Source organism: Mauremys mutica, chromosome 4 (assembly GCF_020497125.1).
Source record: "Mauremys mutica isolate MM-2020 ecotype Southern chromosome 4, ASM2049712v1, whole genome shotgun sequence".
Taxonomy (NCBI): Eukaryota; Metazoa; Chordata; order Testudines; family Geoemydidae; genus Mauremys; species Mauremys mutica.
The window spans coordinates 43,382,266-43,407,173 of record NC_059075.1 but is presented as its reverse complement, the minus strand read 5'-3'; the positions used below and the strand labels follow the sequence as shown (position 1 = coordinate 43,407,173).

General features: G+C 50.9%; 1 protein-coding gene across 5 annotated transcripts in view; it reads right to left on the bottom strand.

The window, feature by feature from the left end:
• The window catches only part of ABCD4 (ATP binding cassette subfamily D member 4), a 26,590-nt gene extending 1,682 nt beyond the window's left edge, over positions 1 to 24,908 (bottom strand). The window contains exons 1-18 of one of the 5 annotated variants that reach the window (XM_045013178.1): positions 24,753 to 24,908; positions 22,700 to 22,827; positions 22,423 to 22,550; positions 20,804 to 20,943; positions 17,419 to 17,535; positions 16,979 to 17,104; positions 15,889 to 15,939; positions 13,571 to 13,665; positions 12,382 to 12,503; positions 10,802 to 10,893; positions 9,884 to 9,973; positions 8,240 to 8,445; positions 7,808 to 7,899; positions 7,511 to 7,547; positions 5,373 to 5,422; positions 4,893 to 4,945; positions 4,307 to 4,383; positions 206 to 321 (exon numbers count right to left, since the gene is read on the bottom strand). In XM_045013178.1, the coding sequence (XP_044869113.1) occupies positions 206 to 321; positions 4,307 to 4,383; positions 4,893 to 4,945; positions 5,373 to 5,422; positions 7,511 to 7,547; positions 7,808 to 7,899; positions 8,240 to 8,445; positions 9,884 to 9,973; positions 10,802 to 10,893; positions 12,382 to 12,503; positions 13,571 to 13,665; positions 15,889 to 15,939; positions 16,979 to 17,104; positions 17,419 to 17,535; positions 20,804 to 20,943; positions 22,423 to 22,550; positions 22,700 to 22,827; positions 24,753 to 24,793 (1,761 nt within the window). In that variant the 5' untranslated portion in view covers positions 24,794 to 24,908. Of the gene's footprint in view, positions 1 to 205; positions 322 to 4,306; positions 4,384 to 4,892; positions 4,946 to 5,372; positions 5,423 to 7,510; positions 7,548 to 7,807; positions 7,900 to 8,239; positions 8,446 to 9,883; positions 9,974 to 10,801; positions 10,894 to 12,381; positions 12,504 to 13,570; positions 13,666 to 15,888; positions 15,940 to 16,978; positions 17,105 to 17,418; positions 17,536 to 20,707; positions 20,944 to 22,368; positions 22,551 to 22,699; positions 22,829 to 24,752 lie in introns of those variants that run through there. The other 4 variants (XM_045013176.1, XM_045013177.1, XM_045013179.1 and 1 more) reach the window with 4 other exon arrangements.

Genomic DNA, 24,908 nt, shown 5'->3' with positions numbered 1-24,908 from the left:
CAAAGGGGGATCCACTTCTTCCCCAGGAGCGGGCCCATGTACACCCCACCATCCCTGCCCAATCCCACGCCATCCACCCACTGACAACATATGCCTCTGCCATTCATCCCCCTGCCCTTCCCTGCCCTGTTCAATCCCAAATGCAGTCCAGGAGCTAGCAGGCCCCCCGTGCTGATGGAAATAGGTCTGCCGCTCTCAGTCTCACCTTTTCCAGGCTGGTGCGATGTCCCACACTAACTAGCGTCATCCCCAGCTGAGCACAAGTGCGGTATAACTCATTCTCCACCTCCTCTGTCAGAGCACTGGTGGCTTCATCCAACACTGGGAGCAAAGCAGAAAGCCCCATCAACATGGCATCATCCAAGGACTGCAACCAGTCAGGCTAGCCAGCCAGCCCGGCCAATCCCTGCTCTCTAGCCTGCTTTTCCCTATAGGTGTGGATTCTGGACTGAGCACCTGTTGAGACCCTTGCTCACATGCTGCATGGAGCTGTCAAGGCTGAAACCTCCATGAAGGGACTCTTAGGCAAAGTACAAAAGGTACCAGAGAAGCAGGGCAGGGACCTTTGTTTACCGCTGGTCTGAGCTCCCAAAGCTACTGTCTGCTGAAGGGGAAACCTGGTCTTCCCAACAGGACTCCTACTCCAGCCAAAAGAATGCAGCTCACATCGTGTATCCACTCCAGCACAGTCAGATGCCAGTGAGTATCACCGGGGTTTGTCTTTCCCTAAGAAACCTTCGAACACCTTATAATCTGGGGAAGTCTCCTCTATGAGAAAGCTCCAGGGCTGGAGACATTGGGGAAGGTAGAACCCCAGCCCCATTCACTCCACAAGCTGGACCTCAATTCTGTGGCAATGTTTCTGAATTCAGCTACACGCAGGTGGGCAGACTGGAAATTCTGCAGCCATTTCACTGAAATTAAAAATGAAGGGGTTTAATGAATACTACATTCTTGGAGTCCCTGGAGTATTTTACAGACTCCACAATTTTCAGTTTTCAATATGCCAAAGATTTCTGTACAGGTGGCCAGGGTTGTGAGGAAACAAGCTGCAGGTGTTGGTGGCAGGGGATCGTGCTGGAAGCATTTCCACTCTTGATTCACTTTAGCAGAAACATCCAGTTCAACAATCAACAAGGCTGCCAGGTACATTTGGATCTTTAGGTTTCAGAATCAAGATCCCAAGGTGATGAATGGGACAGATCATAGAAATGCAGGGCTCAAGTTGTCAATTAGTCCAGCTCCCTGCACTGAAGCAGGACCAAGTCAACCTAGATCACTCAGACAGGTGTTTGTCTAATCTCTTTTTAAAAACCTCCAGTGACGGGGATTCCACAACGTCCCTTGGTAACTTGTTCCAGTGCTTAATGAGCCTTAGAGTTAGTTTTTCCTGTCATCAACATAAATCTCCCTTGCTACAGGTTAAGCCCATTACTTCTTGTCCTACCTTCAATGGACATGGAGAAAACTGATCACTACCCTCTCAATAACAACCCTTAACATATTTGAAGATTTATCAGGTTCCCCCCTTCACTCTTTTTTCTTCAAGACTAAACATGCCCAGTTTTTTTAAACCTTTCCTCGTAAGTCAGGTTGTCTAAACTGTTTATCATTTTTGGTGCTGTCCTCTGGACTCTCTCCAATTTGTCCACATTTTTCTTCAAGTGTTGTGCCGAGAACTGGTCATAATACTCCAGCTGAGGCCATGCCAGTGCAGAGTAGAGTAGAAAAAATACCTCCCATGGCTTAGATATGATACTCCTGTTAATACACCCAGAATGGAATTTGCCTTTTCTCAAATCCATCACATTGTTGGTTCATATTCAATTTATGATTTACTATAGGCCCCAGATCCTTTGCTGCTGCTGAGCCATTTATTCTCCATTTTGTAGCTGTGCACTTGATTTTTCCCTCCTAAGCACAATACTCCCTCCCAGAGCTACTGTTTCAGGCTTCCTGCTGATACACAAACAACACCGCACTGGTTCTGAGCATGTCATGTTTTCAAGTTTATCTTCACAACCATTAGAGCGAGAAAACAAACAAAAGTTTAGATTCCAGAGCACAATTCCACACCAAAGGCTGGGTTGTGTGGCACTGCTGAACACCAGGGCCCCGTTATAACAACCACCAGCTGAGGAAGAGGAGCCTCCATGAGCTCAACCTTTGAAAAGTAACTTCTGATGTTTTTCTATGAAATGTTGCACTAAGTGGGGTTACAAGCTTCCCCGACGGAGCTTTCAGGTAGCCTTGCTGAATACGCACCCCCACATAGGAAATTCCCTGGTAAACAAGCTGGATAAAAAACAACTGAGCTAAGGATGAGATCATTTTTCCCACTTGGCGTCTCTTCCCCCTCCCCCACTTAATACCACTCAATCCCTACACCCGACCTCCCCTTGGAATATACATCACAGATACACTCCCCCTGCCAGAACGCTACATGCTCATTACCAACAGTTACTGTAAATAATTCATGCACAAGCCTCTCTCTGGAGGGGAGGTGATCTAGTGGCGAGCCCAGTCACAACCTTCTCCCCAACAACTATCTCACTGTGGGCCAGAGAACCTGATGGAGGCAAAAAAGCTCAATAATGTAACTCAGCTCTACCTGTACTTTGTCCACAGTACACGAATGAACAAAACATTCACTCACAAGTTACCTCCTATACTACACACAGACACATACAGATCTGCACTGAAAGTACATTATTAACATTGCAAAGTCAAGCACTCAAAAGCCAGGAAATGCCAGGATTAAGATCGCCTGTGTAACCAGCACTAGAGGGGGTTGTGAAACGCTTTACCAGTGGATTTCACAGATCTTTGCTGACACCAGAGCAATGGTGAGACTCCGGAGTCTTGGGTTCCACTGCAGGTTCTGGAAGGAACACGCTCTAGAGGGCACAGCCTCTTCTGCCCGTCCCCCATTGACCCCTTCTGCCTTGTCGCCTCCAACCTGTCCCATTCCTGCCTCTTACCCACCCCGGGCTCCTCATCCCACTGAGAGCACAGGAGAGACAGGCTCCCTGCTCTCAGTTCTACTGCCCAGTTCTCTCTCAGCCTACAGCAGCAATTGTAGGGAAAGTCTGACTCAGCCCTGGGCTACAGCATATCCAATGCAGATCGACTCTTCTGCCAAGCGAGCTCTGAAGCTCTAGCAAGTCTTTAATAAGCAGGTGCAAGTTGCAATTTTTTGAAAGGCTTATAACTTGACTAAATTTGGGCAGATTTTCCTGGAGGACGGCAAAAGGCACATCCCTGACACAAAGGCCATCTCCCTGCCAAACTTCAAGGCCTTGCTCCGAAGCGTGGCCCTGGAGGCCCAGGGCAGCTGGACCATGGAATCCCATTCCCTAGAAGTGCCTGGAAAGCATGCCAGAGACTGTGGCTGGAGCCTACCCAGACTGAGGAGAGCTTATAAGTACACAGATCCAGCACATGGGTCCAGACACAGCAGCCTTGTGAGCATCCAAGCCTGTGACACTGAGCAGACACCCAGCGTAGAAGATTTCAGCCTGAATGGTTAATGTTTGGCAAAAGTTATAAACAACTGAAAACAGGGGCTTGTAATGGCGAGTATCAGGCAATCTTAATAATAGATGATGCTTTCAGCCCCTTTAAGAGGGGGAGCTCGCACGCTACATCCTGTGGAGGAGTCCCAGGGAAAGTGTGTGTTTTCAGTCCATCCTTCATGAAACACTGTCCCATGGCAATTCATACCCTCCTTTTGTCACTTGGCCCACAAGCAACCTGGTGCCTTTTCCTGTTCTGCCCTTGAGCCAGGAACATGCTCAATGGCCCTGTGCACCATACAACCTCGCTCGCCTTCAAACGCCTCTTCCTCATACACTTCTTCCCACTAGCCTTCCCGTCTTCTGCAGTCCCCCTCCACCGGCACCGATCACAGATTTTAATACGTTAAGGTTGTGGGAAAGAATTAGAGACGCCAACACAGGAGAGCATCTCTTGTGCTCTGTCTCAGTGGGAGCCCTGGTTCTCCCTCACCTTTGTTCAGCCTCTTTTGCACAGTTTAGTCTAACAGACAAAAGCTCCCTAGGGCAGATATTTGCCACTTTTTTGGTCCAGCAGGAACCCTGAACTACGGGACTGTATAAATATGTTCACTGGGACAGATGCACACTTCATCTAGCAGCTGGAGGGTACACACAGGAAGTCATGACTGATGGCAAAGAGATCTGGATGGTTCCTGGCAAAGGAAAGGGGGTTTTCTAAACAGTCTCTCTGACTGTTTACCTCTCCAGCTGCACATTGACCTGCTCTTCTCCAGCCTGCTGTCACTCACCTGCATATCTGGGCTGGAGGTAGAAGAGCCTTGCAAATGAGAGTCTCTGCATCTCCCCTGGGGACAGGATGTCATACCTGCAGCAGAGACAAGAATCAGAACGAGGGGCAATTAGCACCAACTTGCTGATGAACTGAACCCTCTGGCAATCAGTAACACCAGAGAACCATGTGAGCCACCTTCACTGTCTGCATCACAGAGCAGTGGGCTCAGATCAGTCTCCTACAGAGGCATTCAGCCCCCACGTTCACATGGAGCCAACTCCTTTCAAAGCTTGGCACCCAGAGCTGTCAGATTTAGAGTTTAGGCGTGGCTCTGCAACTCCAGGGATCTCAGATTGCCTTGGGAGCAGATGCGCCTATGTGGGACTATCAGACTCAGATGCTGGGGGCAGGGATGCAGGAACAGACTCTCAATGCTAAAATACCATCTTTGTTCCCAAATACCATTCCCTTACCCCAGTGTGGCTGGATGCAGAGGATATTCCCCTCGGAAGTCAGGTCAGCTCTGTGTGACTGCTCCGCACTCACTTCCACTAACCAGGAGATCTACACAAACCCAGCCTCAGACACTGCACCAGCCTTACCAGTTCCAATCCACCTGCTGGTCCAGACCCCCTGTGCGCGCCAACAAATCAGACTGCAAATGACACAGGAGAGAGACTAATGAAAATGTGAGCACGTCCCCAGCTCTGACCAACAGCCTCCCATGGCAGATACAGCCCTGAATAGAATCTCTCCCTTAGTCCCCAGTGCTGTCCTCAATAACCCCTTTCCATCCTTCTCACAAATGTGCGTCCCGATTTCATCTTCCCATGACAACCCTTCTCTCAACCCAGTGTCACTCCTGCCCTTGATACGTTCCCACCTCCTCGCCGGTGTTGCACCTTCCATGGCAATACTCCTCCTCTGCTGAGCTTAGTGGGAGGGTTCTGTCCAGGTTATAGAGAACACCCTGCACATGACACCCAGCACTGTGCTGCCCTGCCGGGAGACGTAGGACAGCACAGTGCCTCCAGTGATAGCACAGGCCCATTATGCTGTGGTCAGCTCCCTTAGCAACTCACCAGCCCAGCCAGCTCCAGGAATTGCAGGATCCTCTCATCATCTGCAGACCCTAGAACACAAAAAGCATCATCAACATGTTCAGGACAATGGCACCGCTAAGGCAACACCTTCGTGGGATCACCAAGGATGGGCCAACAGGGGCCCAAATCTCCCACTGCTTCCCATGAGAGTTTCTGGTTGCTTGTTTATTTTTTAATAAAGTCATTTAAAGTTTAACTTTTGTCCGTCTGAACCACCGAAGAGCTGCAGATTTCACACTCCACCCTTCGGTCCAAGGCTAATCCTCAAGCGGCTCCTACAGGCCCACCACATGCAGGGGAGGTTAAACACCAATATCCAGGAGCAGCACCATGAACAGAACAGACTTGCCACTCTAGGCAGCAGGTTTCAGAGCTGTATCTAGATCCTGGGTCAGTGGAAAACAAGGGAGGAGAAACAGCCTTAACACAGGACCAAGGGTTCAGTAGTTCTGACTGTGCCCAACTGCCACAGAAACGTGCCTTAAGCAAGGCTGCCTAAAAGCTCTAACCCTCATATTGCAAGCCAGGAAATCCCTGGGGTCAGAACACAGGCACCAGCAAATAGGGAGTTCTGGGAGGGGAACAAGAAGTTCCAACAAATGAAGGGACAATATCAGAGCTAAAACGAGCCAGCCAGTTGGAATCTAAAATGGACACGTGAGCTGATGTGGAAGCTGAGCAGAAGGGCCATGTACCTACCAAGTGCCTCTCTGAAGTGAAGTTAGCCGTTGCCACCTTGACATTAGGCAACTACAATGCACTCTACATGTGGCTATGCCTCCAGCCTATCTGGAAGCAGAATGTAGTTACCAGCTTATTGGGCATTACTTTACTCAGACAACATTACACTGGAGCTCTGTAGTCTGCACTGGCTTCCAATCAGACTCCAGTCTGGTTATAACTGATAGACTCCTACAAGGCTTGACTCCTGGCTACATCGGTCACAGGGGTGTGCTTGGAGGAGGGGGGAAGAGATACCACCCACAGCAGGGCCTGACTCTGGAACACACTTCCTATGGGTCTGACAGAACCAGGATTCATTTGCCTTCAGGACATAATGCAAAAGCCAGCTATTTTCTCAGGTTCTCTGTGAAGGGGTAGGTTTATTTAGAATAGGCTCCCTAGCCAGGCTCTATACTCTGTGAAGCAGACATAGAACACAATAAAAGTTACAAGAAATGACTGTCCAGCCCACCATGGTACAGCATAAATACCCACCATCCAACAGGAGGATAACACAACAAATCCAGGATCAGGAACGTCCAGTCATGGGTTGTGTGACAAAGAGCTGTTATATTGGACAAGTAGCCCTGTGGTCTGGGTAAACTTTGGATGGGCAGTTTGTGGAGCACTTTTTTGTAAGCTTTGTTTTTGTATATTTGAGTGTTTTTTTTAACACACACACCCACACAAACCTAGATCTGCTGGGAAAGGTGCTTTCAGAAATCTAACGAAATATCTATTATTTACCATGACAACAAGTCATAATTTGGTTCTGAAGGGGGCGGGTGATGAAATATGTTGGGTAACATTACAAAGAACAAAGGAGTGTCATAGGCAACTACTACAGCACTGAGAGAGAAAATCCATAGCACCCCGAGTACTTGAATCCACTGATTCTGTTCTCATGGGGAAGTCCCACCCCTAAGATACCCTTCATGGACCTACTTCTTACTGATCGGAAGGTGCAGACTCAGTGTGTGACTAATTCAGAATCTGGGGGAACTGAGAAGTGTAGTAAGGGTGATTTGAGTACTTCCACTCCACACACATGTATGGAGATCAGCAGGGAATCCTAGAAGATTCCATACATAAGTAGCAATGAACAACGATGCTGAGCACAAGAGACAAGCAACGGCCAATGTGGCTTCACAAAGGGCTGTTCACAAGAGTGAATCCTCCTCCCGGAAGTCTATGGAGAGCACAGAGCTGAACTACAGACACAGATAAGGCTTTCAAGGAAACGCTAAGGGCAGCAAAGGCAGAATGGGTTAGTGCTGCTAATGTATGGACTGGCAGGGAGGTGGCTGGGCTGGAAAAAAAATGTGTCAGTGGGGAATATAGGACAGGTGCAGCCAGTGACCATTTAGTAGCTCCTTCAATTAATTTCCACTCACCTGAAACTGGATAAATCTTCTTCAGAGGATAAATCACCTGGTTGAACAAACCAAACACAGACCCATGTCAGAGGAAGCTGGACATGGAGTTCATCACAGCCACACGCTGTGCCCAGAACTCAGACACGAGGAGATGAGCTGTCACCAGTCCTCTCTCCTATGAGCCTTTATGCAGCCCACAATTTCCTAGCACTGGGGTTGCTTGTCCTGTCTCATCTGCTCTGAGTGCAACTAGGGACTGGGACTGTCACGATTTGTGCAGCCGGCCTGTGGGACCCCTGCATCAAACTGACTCACCTGCTCTCGCAGGGTTCCATCTGTGAAGAAAGGTCTCTGTGGCAGGAACACCACCCCATGGGGGCCAAAGCAGGTCAGCATGTGGATGTTCCCTGCATAGATCCAAGAGACAGAGTCACACCAATTCACAAGCTCACCTTCTAGCCCTTTCCCGGTGCACAGGCCTGCATTAGTGAGATGCAAGCACTAGGTAATGGTCACACTTCCACGTATCAAAGGTCAGGTGCTCAGCAGAGTGCACTGATGAGAAGTTCACACCACAGCATACGGGAAAGGGGACAGCTCGAACGCACCAGTGACAGCACTCACAAGTGCCAGAGGCCCCAACTTCCCACAAGTGGCACAAGTTCCACCCACCAGCCTCCCTGGGGCAGCACCAGCTCCTGCCCTCCGTTTAGTGGGATGAGGTTTTGGAGGAGTCACCATCCTTACCCCGTGTGCTCTCCCAGAGGCCACCAAGGACCCTCAGGAGTGATGTCTTCCCTGTGCCAGTGTTCCCCATAATCAGCAGATTATTCCCTTGGGAAATCCGTAGGTCCAGGTCCTTGATGAGCAGCTTGTCCGAGGATGGAGCCGAGAGAGAGACTTGCTCCAGGAGGAAGGCTGTATCCCCCAGCACAGTCTGCTCTCCAGGACCACTGGAGCCCAGAAACCAAGGCAGAGAGAGAAGAAAAGAGCCAAGGGTAAGTGACTGAGCCTTGAGGTGGTGAGGAGCAGATGCCTTTCAAATGACTTATGCCTCCCCTAATGTCATATTTAGGGCCTAGATATCATGGCGACTGGTGCCTACTGACAAACTCAACAGATTTCAGCCTTTGGAGCTAGAAAGCACCAGTTACTGGGGTACCAAGGTGTCATTTATACCAGCTACGCCATGAGGAGTTGCACTCTGAGCTCAGCTAGCAACAATCCTGATGCATGAGGTGAATCCATCCATCACCTCAGCAACCTGCTCAGGCCCAGGAACCCAGCAGGAAGGAATCTGGGAGCACAGGGGCGGCAGAAATGGCAGGAATAGAAGTCACTTTGCTGGCCGGAGGCATCTGACAGTTAGAGGCCAAGGCCAGGAGTTTCAGACTTTGGGGCTTGCAGTCCTCATCCGTGAAAGGCAGGCCATTTTGATTCAGGCCTGCTTTAGACTTCTAGGTTTGGAAAGGCTGACCCATGCCCCTGAACATGCTGTCAGGTCCCCACCCCTCCAAGTACTGGTACTAATCCCACAAATGGAAGCAACACATTCAAAAGCGTAGAAACACCCGCAAATGCAGGGGCTGTCCATGTCCGACAGGATGTGATGACCTGGGACAGTAGCAAGAAGGAAAATGCTGAAGGAGAGCCCCATAGTGAGGAACTGCAGGAAGCCTGAAATTGGCCAAAGCCCTGGAGAACACATTATCAGAAACAATCCAACTGGCTGCTGGGGTCGGAGCAGACTAGATAGAGCTTCTCTCTCTCTAGAGATTTATTTACTATTTTCACTATGGTCGTGCCCTGAAATCCTAGTTGGGATCAGGACCTCACTGTACTGGATGCTACATGTACATGCACGCACATGAAGACATGCTCCCTGCCCCAAACAGCTTATAAACTAATTTGAAACATGATGCAACAGGTGAGCGTGACAGCTGGAGGGGAGAGGAGGCAATCAGTAACAGATCACATGACTATGAATACATTGGCAGACTCAACTTGCTGGCCTCAAAGGGCTTTTTCACAAACACCCGGCTACCAACACCTGCCTCTTATTGAGCTGGTTGATTTCCAAGGCTACAGATTCCTTGATTTTCCAGTGATATGAACATACAGGGAGATTTTAGGGACATGCCCAATGGTTGTTTAATCTGTGCCTATTCCTCAGGCACACCGGATGCAGACCTATGCCCCTCCTTATAGCACCCCTGGGGGAATTCAAGGGAGAAGGACCCGAGGCTGCAGTGTTTGGAGGAAACCCTATTTTACCATCCCAGAGGCACATCCAGAATGCCTGATGAACATGAGAGTTTTTCCCACAGCCTGGAAACCTAGCTGCAAACAGTAAGTTACCATCCCAAGCTCAGGCTGGCTGCAGATACTCACTTGTCAAAGTCCCAGTTGGTTTTGGCTTCTGATTCACAATCACGGTGTTTCCTGGAGAGAGACAGCAGCGTCTCCTGCAGCTCCCCAATTCTGTAAGACAGAGTGGGTAGCAAGAGGGACAGACGTGACTCCGCAGCCCTCTCCCCATATTCCAGCTCCTGTCCTCACTGGGCTTCTTAACAGACTGTATTTAATGCAACGTGCTCAGTGCTGTACAGGACATAGAGCAAGTCCTACCCTACAGAGCTGCCAGGCTGAACCACTGACAGGACGTCCACTCCTGGGGGAATGGAAGGAGGTTAAAAAGAGTTCTCTTTTGTTTTTTAATTACCCAGAGTTCCTAAGCAGTGGGCATCATGGGGAGCTTTAGGAGGGATGCTGGGAAGGAGATGCAGCCAGTTCAGTGCCTTCCATTGCAAGCTACTCACTGGACTAGAAAGTACATGGACACTAGCGGGCTGCGACTAAGACATATTTTAAAGGAAGAGCTACCCTTCCATTCAGCATCTCGCCTCCTCAGTGGCCTCTGCTGGCAAGGGGATTCCAGTCATAGGCAATCAGCACCCAGCCTCTGGAGAGAAGCGCTCCCTGCCAACCTCGGTTCCAAATGGGCCCACGGCAGTGACCTTTGAGTGCGAGTTCTCTGGGGCAAGGGCAGTCTTGCACTAGATGTATGGACGGACCATGCCTAGCACCATCTGGGTTTGGGTCTGTGGATGCTATCTTCATACTAAGAATGACACCTCCTACAAGCTAACCCCACATTAGCAATCACCCCTTTCCAAGGAGCCCTGCCTAGGGTGCAAGCTTCCCCACTTCTGCCAGAGCCGCAGACTGGGATATTCCCAGAAGCCTTGCACTGGGGCACCAAGAAGGTTCCCTCTCCTGGAGACAGGATTAAGGGAGGGCAACTCTCACCTGTGTGTGTAGCCAGCCACGTCAGACAAGGTGGCGGAGAGATCGATGAGCTGGCTGAAGCAGCTGATGAGGTAAATGGAGACAAAGGCATTCTGCCGGAAAATCACATGAGAAGAGTTAGCACAGAGACGGGGCTGCAGCACCCAGAGCTGAGGCGGCTGTGCCTGCCCTCACAGCCAGCAAGCTAGTGGCAATGGGATACCATACTCTCAGCTAGGGGCAGCCATCACAGTTGGGCATGTGCAGCCACTCAGACTCTAGGAGAGTGGTGACCCAAAGAGGGACAAACGACAGAGAAAGCAGCACCGGACAAGAGACTTAACAGGGCTCACCTGCACCAGCCTGTAGACTGACCCAGGGGAGATCCCTCTCAGTGTCTGCCAGGAGCTGCCCTTTCTCACTCCCTGCAGCCATTGAGCAAACTGCCTCCCATAAGACCATCCCTGAAGGGAACATGATCAGCCCATTGCAAACCCAAAAACTGGGTGAGACCAAAAACTGGGCCTGGTGGTAGGACTCGGCAAGGAGAGGGCACCAGGACTCATTCCCCACAGGAATCCCCACTGGCCTGAACACTCCCTAGAGCCCCGGACGCGTGCCTCACACTGATGCCGTAGGAATCCCAGCCAGTAGGGAGCTCCTCTCAGTACTCCAAGGGTTAAAGCCTCTAACAGCTTTAAGCGAAAGAGGAACAATCAGAAGAACCACCAGGAATTCTGAACAAACAGGCTGCAGCTGGTCGGTTAGCACTTCCACGAGTCCTGCCAAGCTGCACTGCGACTCCTGTCAGCACTGGGGTCAGTGTCCTCTCCCTGGTGTCACGCTGACCACTTCCCCCCCACCCTGCACTGGAAGTGGTCTGCTACTCTCAGATGCATGTCTCTGCTACACAGCCTGGAATGCTAAGCTGGCTGCTTTTAGATCTGCATTACCAGTCTCAGACGGTTTCTGTTCAGCTGGGAACCAGTCAGATTTGGAGGCCCCTCCCTCGGGGCCTAGTGAGGCAACAAAAGCAGGAGAGAGATCAGCCTACTAGACAGAGCAGTTCCATGCAGACAGGGGCTTTTGGAGCCAAGAATCTGGTTTCAGTCAGCAGAAGCAGTGGGCTTGGCAGTGCTACATGGGCCCAGCCCTGCTCTGATGCCTCATTTAAAACAAGAGGGCCTGATCCTGCAAATGCCTGTGTGTGATTAGTTTTCCATATGTGAGTGCAGTGAGTCAATCACACACCTAAGATTTTGCAGGCACAGGGCCTACGTTTCTAGCCCTTATGTTAGGGAAGAATGTTCTGAATGTGACCCAGTGAAGTCAGCCTTCCCTACCGAGGGGCTGTCACCCCCTCAACCTCCAGCACCACGTCTCGCAGTGCACTCCTCGCGCTGCTCTCAATACCAGATACTCCTTCCACTGGAGCCCAGCCCTGCACAGCACATCGCTCTCTATGGACTTAACACCAGACCCCCAGGATTGGGTCAGCCCGTGTGCTACGTCACATCCCCTGGCCTAGTGTCCTGCAGGGTGCAAGGGGAAGAAACGCAGCACGTGGAAAATGTTCCTCTGGGAGATGGTGCTGAACTCACCTTGCTGACCAGAGCGCTCAGCTGTGCTGGATCCAGGTCCCCATAGACACCACTAAAGATGGGAATGGCAATCACCACGTAACTCAGAATGCTGCCCAGATAGTCAAAGGTGTTGATCCCAACTGGATATAAACACATTGGCAGGAGTTAATGGGCAGGGAGCACCCTCTGTCCCAGGCAAACCCAAGTCCAATTTCTGAGGCCAAACAGAACTAGTCTCGCCCCCCCCCCCCCATTCACCACCTCACACTGCACCTCGGGTGCCAAGACAAGAGACTGCAAAAGACCCACATCGCAGAGATGAAACCTGTTGGCATGAACCTCTCCCAGCCAGGGCACCAAAGTGGAGAAAAAGCCATCCAGATACCACCACCCACACAGCTAGAATACCTTAGACAGGGCAAAATCCACCCAGCCTACTTGTTTCCAAATGCCAGAGCCCCCGCTGCCTCTTAGAAATGTGGGGAAGCAAAGTGGCCAGCCAAGCCAGGACGCAGCAAGGAATATCCGGGGGATCTGGCTGGGGCAGGAAGCCTACATCACTGACCTTCCTAAGGAACACAGGAAAGGCAGAAACGCTCAAGTGTTCAGAATTCCCACATACACCACTCCACTGTTTGCAAAGCTTGAGATTCTACCCTGAAGGCAAGGCACTCACTTGCCTTTGATCCTAAGTACTAAGGGACTGGCTCAGGCAGGGCTGGAATCAGGATCAGAGTCAAGATTTCTGGGCAGCACCAGGGCAAGAGGCACATGCTTTACACAGACATGGTCTCAGAGCAGCTCCCATTCATTCCCACCAACCCTTCTCCCTTCCAAGAGCCCAGTTTCCAGGACACTCTTAGTGTGGATGACTGAAATCCCAAGTGCTGCTGCCACCTGTTCCCCTCAGAGTCTGGATTCCAGCAGAACCGTTTTCTTGATTTGGTCCTCTGGCTTTGCCAGTGTCCCCCACAAGGCATCAGTGTGACACCCAATGTCATTCTCTCCTGGATTCTCCTCTAGGAAGGCAATGTCCCCGCAACAAACCCTGAGGTGCCAGTACAATAGGCATGGCCTCCTGAAGCCAGGAGCAGTGGAGGAGTAGCCAGCACTCCTATATGTCCCTGGGGACGCACTCCCCAGGCCTGATGATTACCCTGATGAAGCTACCACATGCCCCTGCAAATCAAGAAAATTCTTCACTTACTATAGAGCCACAGTTCTTTGCCCATCAGCTCCCTCTGTGTCTGCAGGAGGCTCTGCAACCGGCGGTCAGTTCTCATGTGCTCTACCTGCCCAGCTCTGCAAAACAAGACAGTAGCATGCCATGGATCTACCAAAGCCACCATATCCTGGGTGCACTGCATTGACGAAAGCATTGCAGGACTATTGTAGCTATCTGGAGCATGCTCATCACTGTAATATCTGGGCAATGTTATTGTGGTGGCCAGGCACTAAATACCCAGGTGCCTGGTGAATGTGCCTCTGAGGAGTTCCGTGGCTGAGGCAGGTGGCCCTGAGAAAGAAATACCAAGGTGCTCTGGCAGATTCTATTAGACATGGAGGCCAAAAAAGAGGCAAGTGATGACCGCAAGGCCCAATACCGGACTAGGGTGCCCGTGGGGCTACTTTATGCACCTGAACAAAGAGCCTTCTGGAATGGATGGACAAAACACTGCAGTGTTCCTCGAGCCAGAAAGGGAAGCAGTGAGGTGAGCTGAGGAGGTGACGTCTAGCCACCAAGATGCCCAGGCCTTACCTTGGCCACTGCTCTATAACTGTTACCATGCTGGAGCAGCAATGGACTGATTACTGATCTCTTGTGGGTCACTTTGGCTCAGGTCTTCAACATCCTGAGAAGCCAAACCATTAAGTACTTTACACAGCTAATCCAGGTGAATCTGTGTCTATTGCATTCATGTCCCTGGAGCTGTCTGACTAAGACTGGATTTCAAGCCTGGAAGGGGGCTCCTCTCCCACCCCAGCTTTAGTAGGTGCCGATATAGTCGCAGTCATTGCTGACTCTTAGATCCACACCCCTCTGACTGCACACTCGGAGCCTAGCTCCTTGCACCAGAGAGGTCCATTTACACACCAACCACCTGGGCTGAGGCCTGCAACAGCTACTTCCACTCATTCATAATGTTTACAACGCCCTCAGGTGGTGAAAAGCAGAAAAAGAAAATGTTTAGTACTCAAACACAGGCTGTATCCACGCTGAATTTCTACCAACTCTAGCCCCAGCGGAGCAGCACAGGGGGCTAACCCCGGTGGAGCTGCCAGTGTAGGTTTAGTGCAGGTGCTTTTACCACCATATTGTCCAACTTGGCTCACAGCACATCTAGATGATACAACAGTGAAGATACTTGTCCCTAGCTCTCATTATTGTTAGCACCACATGGGCACAGCACTGGGCTAGACTGATGGAGGGAGAACCGTTACAGTTGCTCAACCAGATCAGGCCAGTGAGCCATATACACAGAGGAGACAGGGAGGGCTGGAGAATGGGGCAGCCCCTGTTGTCCCCCAGTGGCAAGATCCCATAGTGATAAGGCTAGAAGGTGAGGGGAACATTGACCTTCATAGCCCACAGCCAGGCACTCCACTCCAGACCTTATCAAGCTGGGAGCCCACAGGCATCAGGGTTCTAGCCAGCTGGATGCAACACCTTTAGTAATGATCTGGGTCAGGCAGGTAAAGAGCATATTGGTGACATTCACAAGAGGTACAATGCTGGGAGCCACTGCAAACACCATCCAGCACTGGGCAGGTCCCACCTGGGAGGGCATGCTCAGTTCTGGGCACCTCAGTAGCAGCAAACATTGACAGAGTGGATGCAGTTCGGAGAAGAGCAACAAGGTGACCAGAGGGACTGAGCTAGGAGGAGAGAGAAAGAACTAAAGTCTGTCTAGCTGGACTGACAACAAAGGGGAAACAGGAGAGAGTAGCGGGATCAAATTAGGAAAAGAGAACATCAGAACAGATCTCAGGAGAGGATCTTAACAGGATAGGATGAGGCCCTTGAACAGTCTCCCAGAGCAGTAGAAGAGGCCCCAGTCTGATGCACCAGAAAATGGTCTGTAGGCCACAGAATAATCCTAAACTGGACCCTGAAGAAGGGGGAGAGGGGAAAGGGTTGTTCCTCTCCAACTCCTAGGATTTTAATGCACCTGGGTTATTTATTGACCACTGATGGCAGGTGCTGTACAGAATCCAAAGGAAGGCACTGTGCCACAATTACAGGTCTAGGAAACTCTCCTACAGGCACTTTTTCTTAAAGGAACCGTAAGACCCAGCACAGGCCCTGTACTTGGATCATAGCAGAGCAGCAAGTTAGAGACTTGGTACCAGACACAGGAGGCAAGGACAAGGGTCCTTAAACAAACAGGACGGGACAAGGTAGTGCAAGCAATAGGATAGGTCCCTTCCCTTACTGTTCTGGAATGTGTGAACTGAGCAGGTACTCTAGGAGCTGGAAGGATCCATGAGAAGAGATGAGAAGAAACAGGTTAGTCCATCATTTACCTGTAGAAAGCAGCTGGCTCTGCATTTACACGAATCTGCATGTGCTTGAACCTGCACAACGCAAACCAAAACATGAGACACGATCACCCCACGGATTACACAATGAACACCCCTGCAACAGAAAAATCCATCCCTGCTCCTGCCATCATGCTGAGTGACCTGACAGATTCTTAGCCCAGGAATGGGCCTGAACATAGGTCCAGAGGCCTTGAGCAAGGTTCAGAAGGGCACTACATTGCCCTATACATAGGTACCATCAGAGCAGGTCAGTTTAGTGGTCTAGTTTGGTCTCCTCCCTTCTGCACCAATCACACTGGACCACTGGCATCCCACTCACTGGGACAGTCCAGTATCCCATAGTTTGTTTACTAGCCCAGTATCTCTGATACACTGGATCAGATCAATGAGCCCATCTAATCCGGCATCCCCATGCTGCACCGTATCACACCAATAGGCACATTTGCTCTGTTGTCCACACCTCTGACAATGATGGATGCTGGATGCTTCAGAGGAAGCTGTCAAACCCTTACAATGCACCTGGTCATTGACCAATACCTTTCCAGTTTATGCCCTGAAGCGTAAGGAGAGATGTAGAAGACCTAAGGTGTGTGTGGGGATTTCAGGCACATCATGAAGGTAAGTGCATGTGCGTGGTGGGAGGAAGAGGAATGCCTCAAGTCTCAGCCACCATTCTTGGTGAACGTGGATCAAGATCCAACTTAACAGAAGCTCCATGCTCCCTCTACTCCACAGCACCTCACTGCAATTAGCAGCAGCAGCAAGGGATCAGTGGAAAACACTGATGGCTGGACCAACGGAGACCCAGGGGCAGTGTCTCACCAGGTCACACTCTAGTGGCAGGGATGGGTGGGGCGTAGCACGTTGATCCCAGATGGGTCTCTCTGAGGCTGGGTTCAGTGGGCTCAGAGGAGCTGAGCAGGCTGACTTGCTTAGTCAGAGGAGGGGGGAGGAGATTAGCCACATATGGGTCAAACACTGAGTGGACTGGATTGGGGGCTGAGCAGGCTGGCATTAAGCAGAGCAATTCCAGAAAGGAAGGGTCAGTGACAGCAAGACTCCAACCACTCACCTGAAATCCCCCTCCAGCTTCTCCTGATGCACCAGTTTTGACACAATGGGACTCATCAGCACCTTGTTAACAACTGTCCCAATGACAAAATACCCAAAGATACTTACTGGGCCCAGCCAGCCGGTGCTAAAGGGGAAGATGGAGAGAGGTTAGCTAGCAAACCCAGGAATGGCCACACACTAGACTGGGAGGGTAGTCTCAGCAACACCCACCCCACTATTACACATGAACCCCAGTACACTGGGACTAGGAACTCTACCCACCCTGCACACAGTCAGAGTCATCCCCACTAAATCAGTGCCAGGAATCCCACACCATGTGCTAGTGCCAGGATTCAAATTCCCAGCCACTAAGTTCTGAGAACCGTAGCACTCCCGGGAACGGTATGAAAGCAGCTCTGAGAGGTGCAGTACTCCAATGGGAAGGTCCAGAGATCCTACCTGTGAAAGCACTGATAGGTGTAGTAGCCCAGTGTAAAAGGAGAGATGAGGAGTTTACTGGCCATGGAGCTTAGCTGTCTGCAGAACCTCTCCACATCCTGACTGATTCGCTGGTCTCTGCTCGACATAAAACAACACTGACTGTTAAAGCCAAGTATGAAAGCAAGAACAAATCAGAACAAGAGATAATAAAGCCATGTCAGGACGCACCTAGTTCCTTCCCCCACCACTATCACCCCACACCCTGGGGAGAGCTGTTCCATTGTCTATTCTCAGCGCTTTGTCCAATCCAGTTTTTGAGGAAGCAAGTAATGGGGCTTCCACCACTTCCCTTGCAAAACCGTTCCACAACCTGACAGGACTTATTAAGATGCCATTAATAACACCCAGGCACAATGTTCCTTCTCCCTCCTTGGTGCTCACAACCCTGCCTCTACTTAGCCATCTCTTGGAGCCCCATGTGCACTACAAAACCACCAGGTCACTTCCAGACCTCTTAGCCTGATTACACACCTCATTTAACAACACAGTTAGGGGCCCTATCCACGCTGCCAAAGGCTGACCCTGCTGTAATCAGCTGCTTGACTGGATTATGTTTCGGGGGTAGGCTGGCCCCTTATGCAAGCTACACATTTTTCAAAACTTTCTCCATAAATCAATCCCTCACTTTCACTGCTCTCCTTTGAACTCCTTCCAATTTGTCAATATCTGCCTGAGAAGGAGGTGCCCTGAACCAACACATTACAGGAGGCACAGCTTCCCCAGAGCCAGGGGGAGGGAGACTCTCCCTTCCTTAACTCTGACATGTTCCCTCTGCAACCCCAAAACACCAGCACCAGCTTTTTGTTTTTATGCTGCCCCATCATACACTGATCTTGCTGCTGCTATCCTCCCTCCTCACAAGCGTTTGTGACCATCTCTCATCCAGTTACATTTTAACTAGACTGGAAACCGGGGGCAGGAATGTTGTTTTTCCTTTGTCTGTTAAGCAACATTTATGGCTCCATATAAGTAATATTAATTCAGATACCCTGCTAGAACCCTGAGCTGTTTGGATGTGTTACCCTGACGGTGCCCATCTACTTATTCCCTGCAGCGCAGAGGGGAGCGAGAAAGACAGAAAGACAGAAAGACAGAAAGACAGATTTACGTCCTGGAGTATTTTCAATTATGAGCCATAACAGAACACATTTGTTTGGGGGCGGGGAATGAAAAGTATTCCATAGCAATACAATAAAATCATTCCGCTGCAGAATTTAGGATTTACAAATTGGCATACAATTGCCATACAATTTGGTCCCATGTTGCTGAGGAACCAAAGGGGCCCTGATTATATAGTGCACATCCCAAGGTTAAAAGCAAACATTTGACTAAGATAAGTCTGGTGAGGGGCCTCTCTGTTCCTTCCCTGGAACAGCTGGGTGTGCGTGAGTTTTTGGTTTTGATCCATGCTCTGCACTGGCTGCCTATCACACTAATGAGGCATCCAGGTGTCTTGACCTTAGGCACTACTTTCTAAACCTGTTTCTGCATGTTTGGTCTCTAGTGCAAAGTTTTGTCAGCAACAAACATTTCTTGAGGTTGGCAGCAGCTCCAGTCATGGCTTGAGAATCATAGTTCAGTGCCACTCCTGTATCTCCATCCCACACAGATGTGGTGCTAAATCACTTTTATTACAGAATGACCATGATCCTCTTAGTTGAGAGGACTAAATTACCTGAAGTCATCTCCATTAACAAGAGTTATGGTCCCCATTAAGCAATCATTTCCTGTAACTATCTCTGGGCTCAGCTCAATTCCCTGGGAGGTGTCACCAGTAAGAGAAGTGAATTGTACCACTAGTTATCCAAGTCTGAAGTACCCATTCCTCAGCCTGTAGGTAGGGCTGTGTATAATGTCATTATGCAGCCATCTAACGTGCTACAGAACTGGTTTGTTTTTTTTAATTGTGCCACAAATATTTAATTCAGAATCTGAACAAAAAAATGCATACAGCCCCTCTTCTCTCCGTGATACAAGTGCAACTAACACGGTGACTACACAAATCTATAGGCAGCCTGAAACAATAGCTCTGGGAGGGGTGGCAGCTAAATGGGGAGACCTCTCAAAAGCTTAAGGATGTCGATTCAAATGGCAACATTAACTATTTAGCTGCTCATCATTTTATCAGGATCATCCAGCTAATATACCCCTCCTCTCCTTGCTTGTTGATGCAGTGGCAAATATTGCAGTGGGGTGTAAAGGAGAAGCCAGTTGTCAAAGTTTGCTGGGATGAACTATGAGGAATTCAACTCTACTCCCAAGTTCAAAGTCACCTCTGACCCTGCCCAAAAAGGGGTGGGAAAGAGAAGATATACCCCCCTTCTCGAGTTCTAAAGGCCTCTACTGCAAGAAACAAAGCCAACTCCCAAGCCTTTCCTGGGTGTCAAAAGCCCCAGCTGACCCCTGCCGGGCTGCCAAACCTTTTAGAAAAACACATGATTCCATTTAAAAATTCTGGGTTGTTTAAAATCAAAACAAAGATGCCTGTCCCAACTGGACTGGGGAGAGAGGGGAAGAGGGTGGAGGGGAACCAGCTGTATGGTTCCAAAGTCCCTGCCACAGAATAACACCTTGCGCAGCACATGGGGTCTCGTTTATAACCCACACCACTGTGCAAATAACTAGTCTCATTATTTTAAGTCTCAAGTGGGCAGATTTTCCTTGCTCCATATTTGAGCCCTGTCAAAGAGGAAGGATTTACCCTGGGCAAAGCACCAGCCCAAAGGATGATCTCACATCCCTACCACGGAGAGGAGGGTCTTTGAGAGGGAAGCAAGGCCCTGAGGGAGGGAGCTGGCTGTGGGGGCAGAAGGGGGCTGCATGAAGCAGGTAAGACCTGGCAGCACAGAAGATCCACCAACAGAAACAGCACTTTCTGCCAACTTACAGGCAGTGAGATCTTTTGGCAATGAAGAGAGTTCTCTATGGGGGAAAAAAAAAACAACATTGGAGATATACCTATCTCCTAGAACTGGAAGGAACCTCGAAAGGTCATCGAGTCCAGCCCCCTGCCTTCACTAGCAGGACCAAGTACTGATTTTTGCCCTAGATCCCTAAGTGGCCCCCTCAAGGACTGAACTCACAACCCTAGGTTTAGCAGGCCAATGCTCAAACCACTGAGCTATCCCTCCCCCCAATCAGGACTGCCTTCCACCAGGCACAGAGACAGGGGCCCAGGCCACCCAGCGCTAGAGAAAAACCCACAGAGCAGAATCATACACACAGAGAGCTCAAAACGGCCCCCTACCAAGGGCAGCCAGATACACAGACATGGCAGCCAAAGAGCGAGGAGCAGTTCAGGAGACGCCAAGCAAGAAGCTGAAAGAAGTTGCGAACAGCCTACGGATTATCGATGTCCTCGCGCAGCACATTCAGGGTGTAATACACCTGGCCCTGGAAATAGTAGCCGTGAAGGTATTCGGTGAGAGTCTTCCTCCAGCTCACATACATCAGGTTACAGATAAACTGGTCCAAGCTTTTCAGCTGGGATGAGGCAAAGAGAGACAGAAAGAGGGGCAGGGAGAGCAATCATTTAATGATACAAATCCAAAATGAATCAGCAATAAAAAACTAAATGGCCCACTCCACATTCAGCTGTCTGCACAGGGCAGAAGGGAGTCCCAGTCCCTCCCTTTGGGCACTAAGCTGCAAGAGCAATGCTGTAAGCTGTACTCCTGGGGGAATTCTGTGCCAAAATATTAAAAATTCTGCACACAATTTTCAAATTCTGCAAAAAATTCTGCATATTTTGTCAAAACAACACAATATAATCACACCAGTTTCAATTATTTTTGGTTATTTATTTCAAAATACCTCTCAGCAAGTATGTCTGTAACAATACCAGACAACAAAAAAGATTCAGAAAATGTTTTTTGACAAATAGATTCCTTACTAGGCATATTAATACAGAACTCTAAGTAATAATTCATTTAAACTACAATATAGAACTGTATTTCCCACACTCCTCAGAAGCAGTGCAAAGGCTTGGGGGAGTCAGGGGTAATGGAGGAGCTGAGGGAGAGGGAAGTAAATTGTTGGGAAGGAGCCTGGGAGTGAACTTGGAGGGCTGTTGGGTATGGGTGGGAAAAGTGTGGAACAGGTGTTTTTTGAGGGGTGGGGAGGGATTGTTAGCGAGCTTCCCCCATGCAGATCCTGGCTGACCCTTAGCCTCTCCCATTCAGTCAGGCACATCTGCCCATCCCCATGTATTCTGGCACCCCCATGTGTCCCTCCACCCCCACTCAGACACCCACTCCCATATGGCCTGCACTCCTCCCCCTGTCCCTATATGGCTCTATACCCCCTTCCCCATGTGTCTCTGTGCCCCCACTCAGCTCCTATGTAGCTCTGCACACACACCCCCATCACCATGTGGCCCTACAGCTCCCTCCCCCCTGGCCCTGTGTCTCCACTCCCAGTCAGCCCCTGCCCCAGTCTGTTCTCCCATACTAGCCCTTATGAGATCCTATCTGACTCCCCCAGCACCCCATGCTGTCTGTCTCCCCATAGACCCTATCTCCTGACCCGGCCTGACAGGCGCTGTGAAGAAGGCGGGCTCTTTTTCTTCCCTAGCTGGACAGGAGCTGCTGCTGTGTTCTATTGCCACAATGCCCTCTGGTGAGCAAAAGGCAGAACTGTAGCAACATTTCGGCAGAAGCTTTTTCTGCATAAAAAGTTTAAAATATGCATGGCTCATTAATTATGCACACACACAGTATTGCAGAATTCGCCCAGAAGTAAAGCTGACAAGGGATCCCTGGTCTGAACAAGAGATCCCAGGCTTGAGAATACATGCTGCAACCTAGGAAGGACTCTCCTTTTTTATAGGGTCCCTCTCTGTTCCTCCCCACCCTAAGAGGGCAGACGGGGGCAGGGGAGATGGGGGAGAGAAGGTGGTTACTGTCTTACCATAGGATCCCTCTTTGCTCTCTCTAGCCCTCTGTGAGCACATGCCTCTCTTACCGTGGAATTGAGTACGATGAGTATCGCAGCAATCGTAGTCAGGGTTTTGAACCCAGAGAAGTCCTTGCTCCCCAGGACCCCGTAGTACTGGCTGGGGATCAATCCCACCTGGTAAATGACCAACTGCTCTGGGAGGCAACAAGAAACACAGAGGGAAAATTAAGGGCTGAGGCGGCACAGTGGAGGAGGAGGGGCAAGAAGCATATCCCAATGAAAGGCCTGGAATTGCACCCCTCCCCTCTGTCCCCCAGCCCAGCCCAGCCATTCACTAGCTCACCTAACAGGGCAATGCTCAGCAGGGTCAGGAACATGAGCACATTCTGAGAGGACCATCTGGGAAACAAGATGGCCTGGATCTTCCCGAAGCGTCGCAGAAACTGCAGGTCCAGCTGGGGCTGGGGCCTGCTGAGAGAGAGAAAGAACAGGAGAGTGAGGTTAGCAAGCAGGCACTGGACTCCTGAAGGTGCGCTATGTAATCTGCTTTTTACAGAGAAGTAGCCATCTCTGCTCCACCCCACCCCAGAGCCTGCTTCCCTGGAGCCAGACTCTATCAACCCTTCCTCTACCTCAATGGAGGAGCCTCACATCCCTAGTGACAGGAGAGGCCAGGGACTAGCCTCGGAGCACCAGGAGTGTAGTGATCCTCAAAATAAAGGACTCTACATGCCAAGAGAACAAACTGCAGAGCTGCCCCATAGAACATACACCTGCTTGGTCCGAGGCCAACCAGGGGTCAAGTGTGTTCATAAGAATTCATTAGTCAGGGATTCCACAGCAGAGCTTTTGTGCTGGAGGGTCCCAAAGGAAAGTAGCCAAGATGACTCCTCATGTTGGAGAATATGAATCCTTTCCTGTCCCTTCTACAGGCTGGGATAGGCTTAACCCCTCATCATGCTTCATGTGGCATGGTGGGATTGATCCCACCCCACTGAGTGTGAATCAGAGAAGCTGTTGCTCCAGCATTCTAGATCTACCTCCAGCGCATGCCAAAGAAGTGTGGCTATTTTACATTCTGGCAAGTTGCATCTAACTTGTCCTGCCATTGAAATACCTGAACTGGGAAAATGAGATGATTACATCTACGGAAGGGGTAAAGTCCAATTATCCACAATCCCTTGGAAAACTGGCCCACCTGACTCTTGAGTTAGATCTTACAGTCTAACCAAAGTGCTGAGGTGAAAGCCACCTTCCTGTTCTGTTGCTCCAACAATTCCCTCCTCTCTGGGTCACACTCCCTTCACTAGTTTCACATCTCCTTCTACATCACATTCCCACCCTGGGTATCAGCCTCCAGGCTCTCTCAGCTCTTCCCCCAGCAGCCACCTTTTGCTATCCAATGGATCCCCCTCACCACCCATGCTCTGCCAGCTCCCCTTCCCTAGCTATCTAGGTACTTGTATGGCCCTCATGGCTGTAATATCAGAACACTCTCAGGCTCCTTTCCAGTGCCCCACAGGCAGCTGAGTCAGCCCCACACCGCCATGGGCTGGCCCCTGGGATCCTGGACACAACACAACTTCCCTCTCCTCTTCCTCCCTCCCTGCTTCCAGCTATGCCCCCCATGTGCTGCCACTAGCTAATGTGCCCCCTACCCCATACCCCCACCAATCAATGGGGGGGCACGCAATGGCTGGCAGGCGGTATGGGGTATGTGGGGGGGCCTCCAGCCAACGTGCCCCCTACATCCCCCCTCCAGCCAATGTGCCCCCACCGCATGCCCACCAAAGCACCCCCATATCCCCACCAGCCAAAGCGCCCCCCACACCCCCTCCGGCCAAAGCGCCCCCCACATCCTCCACACCCCCTCCGGCCAACGTGCCCCCTACATCCCCCCTCCAGCCAATGTGCCCCCACCGCATACCCACCAAAGCACCCCTATACCCCCACCAGCCAAAGCGCCCCCCACAGCCCCTCCGGCCAAAGCGCCCCCCACATCCTCCACACCCCCTCCGGCCAACGTGCCCCCTACATCCCCCCTCCAGCCAATGTGCCCCCACCGCATGCCCACCAAAGCACCCCCATACCCCCACCAGCCAAAGCGCCCCCCACACCTCCTCCGGCCAAAGCGCCCCCCACATCCTCCACACCCCCTCCGGCCAACGTGCCCCCTACATCCCCCCTCCAGCCAATGTGCCCCCACCGCATACCCACCAAAGCACCCCCATACCCCCACCAGCCAAAGCGCCCCCCACACCTCCTCCGGCCAAAGCGCCCCCCACATCCTCCACACCCCCTCCGGCCAAAGCGCCCCCACATCCCCCGCACATTCCACCAACCAACGCGCCCCCCCAATACACCCCGATCCCCCGGCTGCCCTCGCTCCCACTCACCGGCCACCGGCGCTCCCCGCCGCCGCGCTCCCGACAGCCATGAGCCCGGGGCAACCCGAGCCGGGCCCCGCCGCCCGGGCCAGAGTCCGAGCGAGACCGTCGCCTCGCCAGCGTTCTGCCCCGCCCCGAGCACTACGTGATGAATATTCATTACTT